This window comes from Cottoperca gobio, chromosome 7 (genome assembly GCF_900634415.1).
Source record: "Cottoperca gobio chromosome 7, fCotGob3.1, whole genome shotgun sequence".
NCBI classification, from domain to species: Eukaryota; Metazoa; Chordata; class Actinopteri; order Perciformes; family Bovichtidae; genus Cottoperca; species Cottoperca gobio.
The window spans coordinates 21,503,765-21,519,020 of NC_041361.1; the positions used below are offsets into that span (position 1 = coordinate 21,503,765).

General features: G+C 46.8%; 2 protein-coding genes across 2 annotated transcripts in view; both read left to right on the forward strand.

Moving 5' to 3' along the window:
• The window catches only part of rbbp8l (retinoblastoma binding protein 8-like), a 13,433-nt gene extending 3,184 nt beyond the window's left edge, over positions 1–10,249 (forward strand). The window contains exons 6-11 of the mRNA XM_029435960.1: positions 447–522; positions 2,018–2,753; positions 3,472–3,571; positions 3,669–3,727; positions 3,814–3,958; positions 10,143–10,249. Of these exons, the coding sequence (XP_029291820.1) occupies positions 447–522; positions 2,018–2,753; positions 3,472–3,571; positions 3,669–3,727; positions 3,814–3,958; positions 10,143–10,249 (1,223 nt within the window). The remainder of the gene's footprint in view (positions 1–446; positions 523–2,017; positions 2,754–3,471; positions 3,572–3,668; positions 3,728–3,813; positions 3,959–10,142) is intronic.
• Positions 10,250–13,577: 3,328 nt separating this feature from the next.
• Positions 13,578–14,313, forward strand: LOC115011036 (uncharacterized; the record flags this gene model as incomplete). Its single annotated transcript, XM_029435966.1, has 1 exon — positions 13,578–14,313. A coding segment is annotated over one exon (633 nt), but the record flags the coding sequence as incomplete, so codon positions are not given.
• Between the last annotated feature and the right edge of the window lie 943 nt (positions 14,314–15,256).

Genomic DNA, 15,256 nt, shown 5'->3' on the forward strand with positions numbered 1-15,256 from the left:
ACGTTGCAAGTGGATCATCTAATCAAATCAAGCAATATCACTTGTAGCCCACAATCATCATTTTATCATAAGTATCCAGAGGTTGAAGAGACACTGCTGTGAATTGTGCCTTTTAAGAAGAAAACAACACACTGATTTGGATGAGGTGATAGCTTTTCTGCATCAGCACAATGGTCAAAGATAGGCGAGACAACGTGCAGCAAAGGGCTGTGGTTGGTACTATGTATGATGGGTAAATACATTTTTCTTCAGAATATTACCCTCCTCCCCAGCTCTGGGATTTAACCTACAATGGCCCTCAGCCACCATCATACTTCTTTGCCTTCTGCCATTTGGTACAACTTTATTTCGACCTCCATCCACGCTTTTCCTTTCGCCTAAAAATACATTTTAAAGACAACTTTGTTGTTCAATGCTCTGATCATGACTTGTGGTTTGTGTTGTAGCGGGAGAGATGAACAACCAGAAAAGGGAGAACAAGGGACTTCGGGATGAGCTCAAGAGTTTAAGAGCAGCACTCGAGTGAGTATATGGTTGTGTGAGTCAACCATCTAGAGGAGGCTCTAAACCTTTTTCTCTAAAGTACTTCTAAAGAGGAGCGGTCAATGCAGCAAATGTTTAACCAAAGTTTGATTTGAACTTTTAAAACAATTTATCCATAGCTTATATGTCAACACATTTTACTTGTATGACCAATATCATAGTAATTACCACTCAGAAAGCATCTCCCTGCTTGATTGTGTTGTGCCTGAAAGCAGTTTGTCACACAGCGACCGTGCTCTAATAATATAAAATACTGTGTGTGCAGCAGAGGCCACAGTGACAGCAGCAGCACCACAGAGGTCAAAACACACAGCTCGCCTGACCTTTCACCTTCTTCTGGACCCGTGACCCTCGTCACTACGGCAACCAGCAGAGCCAGTAACCAGCCAGAAGATGGCAGCGCTGCAGTGAAAACTGAGGCAGAGCAAAGAAGTGAAGGTGAGAAAGAGGAAGAGGATACATTTGTTAATAATCATGCTCATATTCTTACATAAGCTCGTGTTTGTGATCAAACAGAAACACAACACACTCAGTTGAGATGGATGAACAGAAACCACTATGTAAGTTTCTAAATCACTCTCTTTACCTTTAACATGTTCTCTGTTGCATGTGCAGGTCAAAGAAATAGTGTAACATATTGAGGAATATTAAAATTAGCTTTCTGGCTAAAAGTCAGATAAGAAGATCAACACCACTCTCATATCTGTCCAATACATATGAAGCTGGAGCAAGGAGACCGTTCGCTTAGCAAAAAGAGTGGAGAAAGGGGGACCTAGCTAGCCTGGCTCGTCCAAAAGTAAATTTAAAAATGTAATATTAAAGATCATCCACCTACCTGGACATCTAAAGCCTCAATAATTAATTAATTATGTTATATCTCATGTTCTTTTAATCCTCAAGAAGTGTAAAGATGATTAAAGTTCTTTTGGACAGAGCCAGGTTAATTGTGTCTCTTGTTTCTGGTATCTTTTCCCTGGATGTAGCTTCATATTTAGTGAGATGAGATTTGTTTCCAAAATGTCAAATTATTACTTTAATTAATGGTTAACTGGATAGAAATGATTTTTCTTTCTGCCCGTCACTCTCACAGGATTCATACAAGCCTATTTCCTGGAAAACAGAACAGAGTGTGACCCGTGTTGGAGAGAGGAGGTGAGACGGAGGGACATAGGGAAAAGTGCAACAGGCTGTTGTGTCACTTTATGAGAGTGTTGAACATTGAATGGCACACATTAATGATTGGATGTGCCAACATTTAACCAAAGATAAAAACTAGAAGAGATAGAGAAAAAGATCAATTGTTTTGGGAGCCAAAGAAGAACAATCAAAAGTCAGAACTCAGCAATCACTTAAAGATTTAAACCTTACACCACTTGTTACTAAGTAATGCATGCTGCCGACACTGTGGCCTAATGACCTGCACAGACATGTGACTCTTTCCTTATCTGCCTGGCCTGCGTTTCTCATAACTTAGAGCTCGGAGTGATGAAGGACTGGACCAGCGACTCTCCATCCCTCCTCAAGCTCTCCTTCTTAGGAACTCTTCTTCCTCAACCGGCAGAGAAGTGAACCACAGCAGACATGTGCTCCATGCTCCTGTTCCCTGCCGTCCTCAACCAATCATGAGCTGCCCTGCTACTCTCCCCTGGCACTTATCTGAATCCTATGACTGGGCTAGTGCGGTTGATCTGGGGACCAGCCTGGTGGTGCAACCTCCTCTCAAACCAAACCCACTGCGCTTTCCCAACCTGATCCCAACTAGCCAACATGCCACCACTAGAAGGCAGGTTAGTAGCTCTTCCTTGCCCAAGCAGAGCACCTCTCAGCCCTCTGCCAACGAACCAACTACTCAGGTGTTCAGGTTGAGAAATATGTCAGAGCATGTGGAGAATCATACTAAGCCCCGGGAGAAAAAGGAAATCCCGACATCTAAGACTGAGAGGGTCTCTGGTGAGCTTAGAGAGGCGTGTGAGGGGCCTCTGGACCTATCAGAACGAGGAAAGTCCAAATCCAGCCAAACGCCAAGAGATGATTCGCCCTTAGCCTTACAAGATGGAGAGAGAGTACAAAGAAACCCTGACAAGGATGTGAAAGTAAATCCATCTGCAAACGGACCAGTATCATCACCTTCTCCTGTCATCCCTCCCTCGTGCTCCTTTACCCCACCAGCTGAACAAGACGAAGAGTCTACCAGTGACCAGAACCACAAGGTAAGGGTGATTTCACACCTAACCTGTTTGGTTCGGCTTAAGATGAACCAACAGTCCGTTTGCCCGGTTAGTGTGGTTCATTCAGGCTGGCGTGAAAACAACCAAACCGAGATCGTTTGAAGAGGTGGGTCCGATTCCAACTGTACCACTAATAAATTCATCTGCTGATCGTGAAATCTATTCAAGCGATCTTACAACTGATCTGAATAAGGCCATGTATATATCCAATATAACTAAAACTGCTGTGCTTTGTACTTTGTCAAGTGTGTGACAGCAATCCCGCAGTAATAAGCCCCAAATGATTACTGTCTCTGCCTGTTAGACATTATTCATAACTAATAATACTTGCTTATGATCAGTTATTTCTTCATGAGCTCTTTGTGACACCAAAGGACATAAATATACACATCAGAAGCATTAAAGTGCTGCATCACAGAATTTTATTTTCCTACGTGAGGCAGGATGACAACCACCAACACTGTCCAATCACTGAATTACCTGTCAGTCTGCGTAACTTCCTGTTTACTTCTCTTGGTTCGTTTGTTAAAAGTAACTGTATACAGGAACCAGTCTAGAACTAAAATGCCACATTGTATTATTTTTCCCCTGGGTCCAGACCAAATAAACCGAAGTACAGGTGTGAAAGTACCTTGAAAGACATGGAGGTGATGGTAAAGATGGGATACACAGGATTCATAGTATGACGGTTTTGTCACAGCATGTATTGAAAGAGCAGGAGCAGAAAGAGGAGCCGCATGGAATGAGTGACCAGAGCAACGAGAAGAAGGTGCCTGTCCTCACCATATCATTGCGTCCAGGTGAAGAGCTTCTATTCACATGTGTCTGTGTTTGCTCATCCGTATGTTAACGGTGCGCAGGGGAATCATACTTACTGGTACCATGTTTCTGTAACAGTAGTGGTGCTGGAGACTCTGAATTCTGCTCTACAAGAATCCTTATCAGCAAATGGCAAGGTAAAGTCATTTGAGCCAACCAAGCAGATACAGTTGATTTCAATGTGGAAATATTATCTTTTTTTAATTTTGATATTTCATCACAGTCATCGTACCCAGCAGTGCAGCCAGGAAGCAGCTCAGATGAGCAGGACGAGGAGAAGAGGGTGACGAGACAAGAAAGCAACCAAGGCTGCAAGCGGAAGAGGGAATCTGTGGAGACAGAAACCGACAGAGACTCGGAAACAGACAGTAGGCATCAGTTCACATTTCAAGTCCTTGCATGTCTTACTTCCCTTCCTCCTCTCTGTCTTTCTTTCTCTTTCGGGTGTGGTCTCATGTCTTTCTAAAGCTTTATGATCATATTCATTCACTTCCAGTTCTGTGGAAGTGCTCTGTCTGTGTTCACACTTAAGATATTTAGGGAGTAGTTCAACATCCCTTAATTATCATGCAAATAACATCCACTCAATTAGAAGGGTACTCAGAGAGCACAGACCTCCGCCAAGGCCAAATGCCATGTCTCGCAATGTTAACGAAAGTGAAACATAGTTTGTGTATCCGGCCCTGCGATTTGGGTCCATCCAACATTTAGTGGGTTCTTCCTCTTCCCATGCTGCAATATTCCACCAAGTGTCATGAAAATGAGACCAGAAGTTGTTCTGTAATCCTGCTGACAGACAGACAACAGGCCAAACCGAAAACATGACCTCCTTGGCAGAGGTGCCTGATAACCATGTTTCACATCAGTCAAAGTCTGTCATTCAATGTAATTAAGCCTGAATCTGATATATAAGGTGTTATAATGTGAATGCTGAGGTAGTCAAACAACTCCACAGTGGCAAAGCCGCAGGGGTTGATGAGATCCGTCCAGAAATGCTGAAGGCTTTGGGTGTTGAGGGGCTGTCTTGGTTGACACGCCTCGTCAACATTGCGTGGAAGTCTGGGACAGTGCCTAGGGGTTGGCAGACCGGGGTGGTGGTTCCCCTATTTAAAAAGGGGGACCAGAGAGTGTGTGCCAACTACAGGGGTATCACACTTCTCAGCCTCCCTGGTAAAGTCTACTCCAAGGTACTGGAAAGGAGGGTTCGGCCGGTAGTCGAACCTCTGATTGAAGAGGAACAATGCGGATTCCGTCCTGGTCGTGGAACAACGGACCAACTCTTCACTCTCGCAAGGATCCTGGAGGGGGCCTGGGAGTACGCCCATCCGGTCTACATGTGTTTTGTGGATCTGGAGAAGGCGTATGACCGGGTCCCCCGGGTGATACTGTGGGAGGTGCTGCGGGAGTATGGGGTGAGGGGGTCACTTTTGAGGGCCATCCAATCCCTGTACGCCCAAAGCGAGAGTTGTGTCCGGATACTCGGCAGTAAGTCGGACTCGTTTCCAGTGAATGTTGGCCTTCGCCAGGGCTGCGCTTTATCACCAATCCTGTTCGTGATTTTCATGGATAGGATATCGAGGCGTAGTCGTGGAGGAGAGGGGTTGCAGTTCGGTGACCTGAGGATCTCATCGCTGCTCTTTGCAGATGATGTGGTTCTTATGGCATCATCGGTCTGTGACCTTCAACAGTCACTGGATCGGTTCGCAGCCGAGTGTGAAGCGGTTGGGATGAGGATCAGCACCTCCAAATCTGAGGCCATGGCTCTCAGCAGGAAACCGGTGGATTGCCTACTCCGGGTAGGGAATGAGCCCTTACCCCAAGTGAAGGAGTTTAAGTACCTCGGGGTCTTGTTTGCGAGTGAGGGGACAATGGAGCGAGAGATTGGCCGGAGAATCGGAGCAGCGGGGGCGGTATTACAGTCACTTTACCGCACCGTTGTGACGAAAAGAGAGCTGAGCCAGAAGGCAAAGCTCTCAATCTACCGGTCGATCTTCGTTCCTACCCTCACCTATGGTCATGAAGGCTGGGTCATGACCGAAAGAACGAGATCACGGGTACAAGCGGCCGAAATGGGTTTTCTCAGACGGGTGGCTGGCGTCTCCCTTAGAGATAGGGTGAGAAGCTCAGCCATCCGTGAGAGACTCGGAGTAGAGCCGCTGCTCCTTTACGTTGAAAGGAGCCAGTTGAGGTGGTTCGGGCATCTAGTAAGGATGCCACCTGGGCGCCTCCCTAGGGAGGTGTTCCAGGCACGTCCAGCTGGGAGGAGACCCCGGGGAAGACCCAGGACTCGGTGGAGAGATTATATCTCCTCTCTGGCCTGGGAACGCCTCGGGATCCCCCAGTCGGAGCTGGAGGATGTGGCCCGGAGAAGGGAAGATTGGGGTTCCTTACTGGAGCTGCTGCCCCCGCGACCCGATCCCGGATAAGCGGTAGACGATGGATGGATGGATAATGTGAATGCACTATTTTAATCCACACAACCAACTCTGTATCATACAAGTGTCTCTACCGTCCCGTATGACGTGGATGCAGAATATAGCATACAGAGAATGTTAACCATCGTCTCGTATAACTCTTGCCAAATTAAGCAAAGAAGCTCATTTCCCAAAATGTCAAACTATTCTTTTAGATGCACTGAAGCTAAAATCCTGTGTGTACTTCAGAACTTTGAATGAGTTGATCTCAACTCTTTTACTTTAGCTCAGCTGATGTGATCTTTGTGACTTTCTTCTGTTTTCTTCTTTTCTTATACATGTACAAAAGTAACAATAATACAAATATTGGAACTGTTTGGAACAATTCCCCCCCCCCCCTCACAGACATCCGGCAGGAGAGGATGATCCAGATCACTGTGAGAACAGAGGAGAAGAGCCCTTCATAAAGAGCATGATGCCACAGTGACTCACGATCTCACTTAAACCTCCATCAACTGATTCTTCTGACCATTTGGGGGCTGAGAACCTCTTCCATCATCGCTCAGTGCTTTTACATCAATGTTAATATTCTGTTTAGTATCAGGATATTCAAATAGTCATTTTATGAGCTGGAATATTTTACATCTTACTCCATATAGTGTTTGCAATAATTAACTGGGACACGTTTTATGTCACGTAAACATCATATCATATTGATTATTGGGATTGGTAAACAACACAAATCCAAAGTAACAATAATAAAATGAATATATGGAGAAAACAATCCGACATTAGACTCTCCCCGTCTGAATAAAACATTTTGTGGTAAATGTTAACGAGCACATTAGCATTCTGTTTCGAAGCCTATAGTTGTTTGGTGGAGAAATGAGAAACAGTCAGGCTTAGAAAGTCACACATTTTGCAACACGTACCATCCCATTTTCACAAGGTACAACCAGCGTATGACCGACTGAAGACGGGTGCAATAGGTGAACGTTTTTTTGGAGAAACTTAAGAAATAAATGATGACATTTCAATGATAGTGTGACCTCTGTACAGTCTCCTATTGCCAATGCAGTACCACCATCACGACTGTCATCCCTCTGCAGTATACTGCACTATCATTGCCCCCCCCCCCCCCCCCCCCCCCCCTTTCTGAAACACTTAAAAATGTCAAGGCCAATAATTAACTCTTGGCCTTTGATCTTACATTTCTAATTAAAATGCATATATCCATTTGCAGAATTCTCACCTCACACTATTCTAACTTCACGTGCCGTGTTTAAAATGGTTTCACTTTCCTGGCATTATTGTCACTGCCTAGCTATTTTTGCGTCAGAGCCTCCCCACCCCGTCTTAAGTGAACAACGATGAAAAAAAGAGGAAAAACACATGTTCCTCTTCCTCTTTTTCATTTTCAGAATGCACATATTTTGCAAGTATTAACTTTCCGTTCACAGCTGTGACAGCTTGTGGTAAGCTGGGTGCATGGAAGTAATAAAAACACAGTGACAGAGTCCGTTGAACGTACAACCTACTTTTGTGACACAGCACTGTAAAGTCAATGTGTCCTTTTTGTGTAAATAAATAAAATATTTTTTTAATGGAAAAGTTCTAATGAATAGGCAGAATCAGCCAATATTTGCTCTGCATATGAGATTGTTATTTTCTCTTTTTTTCAAAGTGAGCACATTTTACTATCCTGTGTGAAAACCTGTGCAGCTCTAATGCTGTTATATTGATGTCTGCTGTCTCTATCATGTCTCTCTAATGCCATTAGAGTCCATTAAGTACAATACTTAGTCAATGGTCAGTGGAAAAAATATTCTTCCCCTGCCATTGGTACCTCTCTGTTTATTAAAACGTGATTGACTGTGCCACTGTAAGTACTATTCTGCTATCTATCAAGCTAAATGCTGTGTTGTAGTGTGGTCTTACCATGTATGTAGTTGTTTTTAAATGACACAATGTACACTCTTAGAGATTGTTGAATACACTACTTTTAATGCTGAAATAAATGTCTGTTCTTCAACGTTGCTTCTGTAGATTCCACTGTATATTTGTATTTTAACCAGTTTGCCACACAGCTCTTGTACACATAATACTGTAGGGTGATGAGTGTTCTGGGAAATAGAAAAAAAACATCATGTCTGACGTTTTGTTCAGGACATTATGCAAGGCAATTGCGCTGTGTTGATCAGGGATGTAGAGACCAGTGGAAACCATGAAAGGTTTGTCATGTAGTTCAGTGTGGTGTGATACAACGTTGCTGGTGCAGGAAGTCCGCTCAGTGTTTAGAGTCCAGTAGGAACCATTGTATATTCTATTTACAGATTTTATTTACATAAAGATTTCTAAGGAAACCTACAGTCTAATAATGAATGTTTGCCATACAGCAGAGCGTTTCATCAACTTTATTCAGCTTGTTCAGATGAAATCCGGTTGTGTGGTCGCATCACCGTACACAGGAAGGGACGGAAAATGTAATTATTTGTACAAATATTATTTCTACTATTCATGAACATCCTAACTTCTAAGTGAAGTGTCTCGCTGTGTCATTCTTGCTAAACACACTGTAGACCTATAGCTAACATGCGCTGTAGCTATACTGTAGGACTCACCATCTGTCAATCACAACCAAATAAGATCAACGCACACATTTGAGCAGAACGCTCCTACCAGCCAGATGTGAGACGAAGTCGTTGTTTTGCAAGTCACAAGTAAGTCTCAAGTCTGGCGATGAAGTCTTGAGACAAGAACCGAAGGTCTCAAATCAAAACAGGGAGGAACAAAGTCAAGAGCTAGGCCCGATGAAGAACAAGTCCTGAATCAATATGGATAAGTTCCAAATCACGTATAAGTCCCAAATCAAGTCCAAGTCCTAAACTTTGGTTTTGAGTCGTAAACAAGTTACCCTACCTTTGTCTTGCACGCTGCAATCTTTACATATCGAGCAGTTCTTCAGTTCCTTACTCTTCATAATGTAACTAATAGATGCCCAACAATGCCCACAATGAGCCATCGGCCTCGACTGGAACCCATGACTGGACACACAAATCCACAAATAACAGTGCGGACAGTCTGACATAAAGATCTGAAACAAATGGGATTGCCTTAGTCTTCTTAATCTTTGGGCTTTGGGGAAGATATGAAGTCATTCCAAGTGAAATGGATAAAGTGTGAGTTAAGTCACAAGTCACTAGTGTTACAGTTAAAGTCAAGTTGAAAGTCTGGTTTTGACTTTGTCAAGAAAAGTATAAATTCATGACTTGAGTCTAACGTGAGTCTAAGTCATGTGAGCCCCCCCAAAAATGCATACAAGTTGAAAATATAACAAGCTCAAAGAACTAGGAAGTTATCTGTAAATATGTAAAATAGCAACAAAATGCAGGAAATGATGGGGAGGAAGTTGTGCTAGCACTGTGTTAACAAAGATAAGATAAGATCGGATGATAAAACCTTTTTTTTTTTTCGATCACATGAAAAATTGGTCTTGCATCACATCTAGAGAATAACATAAAAACAACATTTGAAAACATGAGGTTAGTAATATCTGAGAAAACACAACTGTCTCTCGTTATACACACACACACACACACACACACACACACACACACACACACACACATACATACACACACACATACACACACCTACACACACACACACACATCCAAAATATCAATGTAAAGAATGGAATACAACACTGTGTGTTGTTGTTTTTTTTATAAAGCATCACACACTGAACAGGTCAGAGAACATGTGCTGTAATAATCATCTGTGGATCTCCAACCTGGTAAAAGAGAAACTCATTTTCCCTGAAGTTTAAATATAGAAAGCCGCAAACGGAGGCCTGTGTGTGAGAGTAAAGGACTCGTTGTGCCATCAGGTCATCTGCATCTGCTAGACACCCATTCTTTCTCCTTATGCTGGGAATTATATTCTTCTTCTTTTTTATCCTTCTCTGTCAGGGTTTTTGGACTGCAGTTCCTCTTTGGACCATGTGGGGTCGCCACCGTTCATTTCTGTGTGTCATGTGCTTGTCTTTATTGTTTCATTGGTTGCACCTGTTCCTTGTTTGCTAGCCTTTATAGCAAGCCTGTGTCTGTCTCTGCACCTGAGCCTATCACCCCAACAGACCCTGTCAGCAAGACTCAGCCATGGAACCTGGCTCAGCAGAGACAACTAACACCCAGTCTCCGCCGGCACCGACGTCGGAGGAGCAACTCTACGCTGCAGTTCTAAGCCATGATGCTACAGTGCGTCGTCACGAGGCTCTCTTGTCCCACCAGCAGGGGGTTCTGCAGAACCTCCAACAGTCCCTTGTGGATCTACTTGCTCGTCTTTACCGATGAGATGCGCCGGGTTTTCGACCATCCAGTAGGAGGTAAAGACGCTGGTAACAGACTGATCCAGCTGCGTCAAGGCGGCTCTAGTGTGGCAGAGTATGCTGTGCTCTTCCGAACCCTGGCTCCTGTGAGTGGGTGGAATGAGGGGGCCCTGATGACAGCGTTCCGGCATGGCCTCTGTGGCGGAATTAAGGATGAGCTGGCAGCTAAAGATCCGGTGTCAGACCTGGAGTCCCTAATTGACCAGACTATCCGTCTCGATAACCGTCTGTGGGAGAGGCGTCGCGAACGACAAATGGACAGTCGCCCCAGTTCCGGAGTCACAGCTTCAACCTCCACTCCGCTTCAGTGGCCTCGGGAACCTCAGAGTAACCCACCTTGTCCTGAGGAGCCGATGCAGCTTGGCGGTACTCGCCTGTCCCAGGCAGAACGGAACCGGAGGATGAGGGAGAGACGCTGCCTCTATTGTGGAGGCCCTAACCACTTTCGTTCCTCATGTCCCGAGCTTGCGGGAAAAGCCCAGCCCCGTCCAGGAGAGGGAGAACTGTGACGGGTGCGACTCTTACTCCCTCAGCCTCGACTTCGTGCCTGCAGCTCCCGGTCACCATCTCCTGGGAGAACCAACATCACCCTCTTCAGGCCCTCATTGACTCTGGCGCTGCAGGGAATTTCTTGGATCTCACCCTTGCCAGGGCCCTTCACCTGCCCATCTCCAGGCTGGACCATCCTCTCTCAGTGACCGCCTTGGATGGTAGGCCCTTGGGACAAGGTACTGTGACTCATGTTTCCTCTCCTGTTATCTTGTCTATTTTTGGCAATCATCACAAAGATTCAGTTTAATCTTATTCATTCTCCCGAGTTCCCTGTTGTGCTAGGGTTCCCCTGGTTATCTCACCACAGCCCTCACATCAATTAGTCTTCAAGAACTGTGGTTGAGTGGGGTCCCAATTGCAAGTCCTCCTGTCTCCTCACTAGAGCTGTGCCTCCAGCCCCTAAGCTTCCTAGCTCTCTCGAGTTGTCCCGAGTCCCCTCAGAGTACCACGACCTAGCTGAGGTATTTAGCAAGAGGAGGGCCACTTCCCTGCCCCCTCATAGGCCCTTTGACTGTGCCATTGATCTCCTTCCAGGCTCTTTCCCTACACGAGGTAGGATCTTCTCCCTGTCACCCGCTGAGACCCAAGCTATGGAGGATTATATCAAGGACTCCCTGACTGCTGGGATCATTCGCCCCTCGTCCTCCCCTGCTGGTGCTGGATTCTTTTTTGTTGGGAAGAAGGACGGCGGCCTCAGGCCATGCATAGATTACAGGGGGTTAAACAAGATCACGGTGAGGAACCGTTACCCCTTGCCTTTAATGACCACTGCTTTTGAACTCCTCCAAGGGGCAACCGTCTTCACCAAATTGGACCTCCGTAACGCCTACCATTTGGTCCGGGTCAGGGAGGGTGACGAGTGGAAGACGGCGTTCAACACACCAACGGGCCACTACGAGTAATTAGTGATGCCGTTTGGCTTAACCAACGCCCCGGCAGTGTTCCAGGCACTCATCAACGAGGTATTGAGAGAGACGTTGAACCGTTTTGTCTTTGTTTATTTGGATGACATTTTGATTTTCTCCAAGTCCCTCCATGAACATGTCAATCATGTCAGAGTCATCCTCCAGCGCCTGTTGGAAAGCCACCTCTTTGTCAAACCTGAGAAGTGTGAATTCCATGTCTCCAATGTGTCCTTTTTGGGCTTCATCCTGTCCAAAGGGAGTCTCATCACGGACCCCAAGAAGACTCAAGTTATCCGGGATTGGCCCCAACCCTCTTCGGTCAAGGAGGTACAACGGTTCATTGGCTTTGCCAATTTTTATAGGAAGTTTATCAGGAACTTCAGTGCTGTTGCTGCCCCCATGACCGATCTCACCAAGAAGAAATCTGGCCCCTTTAAGTGGTCTCCAGTGGCAGAGCGGGCCTTCCAGGATCTGAAGATGAGATTTTCCTCCGCCCCCATCCTTACCTTACCCGACCTCTCCCTCCCCTTCATGGTTGAGGTGGACGCCTCAGATGTGGCAGTGGGGGCTGTGCTCTCCCAGCGTCTGGCTGATGGCAAACTCCGTCCGTGTGCCTTCTTCTCTGCTCGCCTTTCGCCTGCTGAGAGGAACTATGATGTTGGAGATCGTGAGCTCCTGGCTATCAAGATGGCCTTGGAGGAGTGGCGCCACTGGCTGGAGGGGGCCCAACACCCTTTTGCTGTTTGGACCGACCACAAAAACCTGGAGTACATTCAGAGGGCCAAACGTCTCAACCCCAGGCAGGCAAGATGGGCTCTTTTTTTTAATAGATTTGATTTTGTTTTGTCCTTCCGCCCCGGTTCGAAGAACCAGAAGCCTGATGCACTCTCTAGACTGTTTCACAGGTCAGATGGTGAGAGAGTTCCAGTACCCATCCTCCCGAGCTCGAGGATTGTGGCTCCTGTCCGATGGGGAGTCGAGTCACTGGTTCGCCAGGCCCAGAAGAGGGAGCCAGACCCCGGGAATGGACCCTCCAACCGGGTATTTGTCCCAACTGTGGTGCGATCCCAAGTTCTGCAGTGGGGGCACTCTTCACGGCTTACCAGCCACCCGGGAGCACGCAGGACTCTGGAGTTTGTTAAGAGGCGGTTCTGGTGGCCTGGCATGAATGCGGATGTGAGGTCCTTTGTTGCTGCTTTCTCTGTCTGTGCCCAGAGTAAGAGCGCCCGTACCTCGCCTCATGGTTTCCTTCACCCTCTACCCATCCCCAAGCGGCCCTGGTCCCACATCTCCTTGGACTTTGTTACAAGCCTTCCCCCCTCTCAGGGAAACACAGTCATGTTGGTTATTGTCGACCGCTTTTCCAAGGCGTGTCGGGTCGTTCCCCTGCCCAAACTCCCTTCGGCACTAGAGACCGCCGAGGCTGTGTGCCAGAATGTCTTCAGGTTCTTTGATCTCCCCCTGGATGTGGTCTCGGATCGTGGGCCCCAGTTTACCGCGCCGTTTTGGAGGGCCTTCTGCAAACTGATTGGGGCTACGGTCAGTCTCTCCTCAGGGTTCCATCCTGAGTCCAATGGTCAGACTGAGAGGCTAAATCAGGACCTGGAAACCACCCTCCGATGCCTGGCCTCCTCCAATCCATCATCATGGAGCAGGTTTGTGATATGGGCTGAATATGCACATAATACCTTGTGTTCTTCTGCTACAGGTCTCAGTCCCTTTTGAGTGCCAGTTTGGTTTTCAACCTCCACTCTTCCCTGACCAAGAGACTGATGTGGGTGTTCCCTCGGCCCAGAGCTTTGTCCGACGGTGCAGGCGGGTCTGGCGCAAGGCCCGGTCTACCCTGCAGCGGTCCGCACGCCAGTACCAGCGCCATGCCAACCGCCGCCGCAGACCTACACCACCGCTACGTCCGGGGCAGAGGGTCTATCTGTCGACACGGGATCTTCCTCTAGGGGTGGAGTCCCGCAAGCTGGCGCCACGGTTCGTGGGGCCCTTCAAGATCTTGAGGAGGATCAACCCAGTGGCTTACCGTCTCCAACTTCCTCGGTCCATGCGGGTCAATCCCACCTTCCACGTCTCTCGCCTACGCCCTGTCGCCACAAGTCCTTTGGTCCCTCCAGCTAAACCCCCTCCGCCCCCCAGAATCGTTGATGGTGGCCCTGCTTATTCAATCCACCGCCTAATGGATTCTCGCCGGGTGGGGAGGGGCCTTCAATACCTGGTGGACTGGGAGGGCTATGGTCCTGAGGAGCGGTCCTGGGTCCCGTCTCGGCATGTTCTCGATCCGGGCCTCATCGAGGCCTTCCATCAGAGCCACCCTGATCGCCCGTGTGGGAACGTCAGGAGACGTTCATAGGGAGGGGGGGTCCTGTCAGGGTTTTTGGACTGCAGTTCCTCTTTGGACCATGTGGGGTCGTCACCGTTCATTTCTGTGTAATGTGCTTGTCTTTATTGTTTCATTGGTTGCACCTGTTCCTTGTTTGCTAGCCTTTATAAGCTGCCTGTTTTCTTCTGTTCATTGCTGAGTCTTGAATTGTTGCCGGAGGCCAAGTTTGTGAGTTTTTGATCCGTCTCTTGAAGTGTCTGTTTTTGTGTCTCGTTCCTGAGTTAACTGCATTTTTACTCTTTAGTTCTTGAGATCCTTTTGCTGCCTGCTTTTCGGATATCCTCTGTTGATCCTGTTTTTGCCCAGACTTTACCTGTTAGTTGTCTGGATGTATTTTGAGTTTTGTCCTGCCACCTGTTCTAAAAGTAAAGACTTTTCTGACTCACTCCAAGCCTGTGTCTGTCTCTGCACCTGAGCCTATCACCCCAACAGACCCTGTCATTCTCCAATTTTTATACTCTTACATACTACCTTTCAGTTTTTTTTTGTGCGTGATTCCCCCCCCCCCAATCTCCATCACTGCAGTCTCAGATGGAACTCTGTTTCTAATCCTCACTGTTGATTAAGGATTACAGTTGAAGAGCCGGGATGTCTCTGTCGTGTTATTGCTGAGCTGCTGTTGTGGCCCTGGGGCTGAGCCGCCCACGCCCGCCCCCCCTCCCCCTGCTGCCTCCACCCAGAGGATGCACTGAACATGATAGCTGTCAAACTCATTTGAATACATGTTAGTGCTGTCCTGCACACCATGCAAATGTGTGTTGCCTCACATTCTCTCTATCCATTAATCTACCCTCTATCCAGCCACTCCTCCATCTAACATGACAGCAGCAGACAGGAATTAGGCTTCACCGTTACATTGCATACACATCATTATTTTGACTATTATTATTGTTTAAGAAAAATTCATGTACATATTTATAACACACAATTATTAAATAACAATACACATATTGGCACAGCAGTGGGTGAAATGTGACCTCTAGATAGTAATCTTAATATATTAATAATTAATCTAA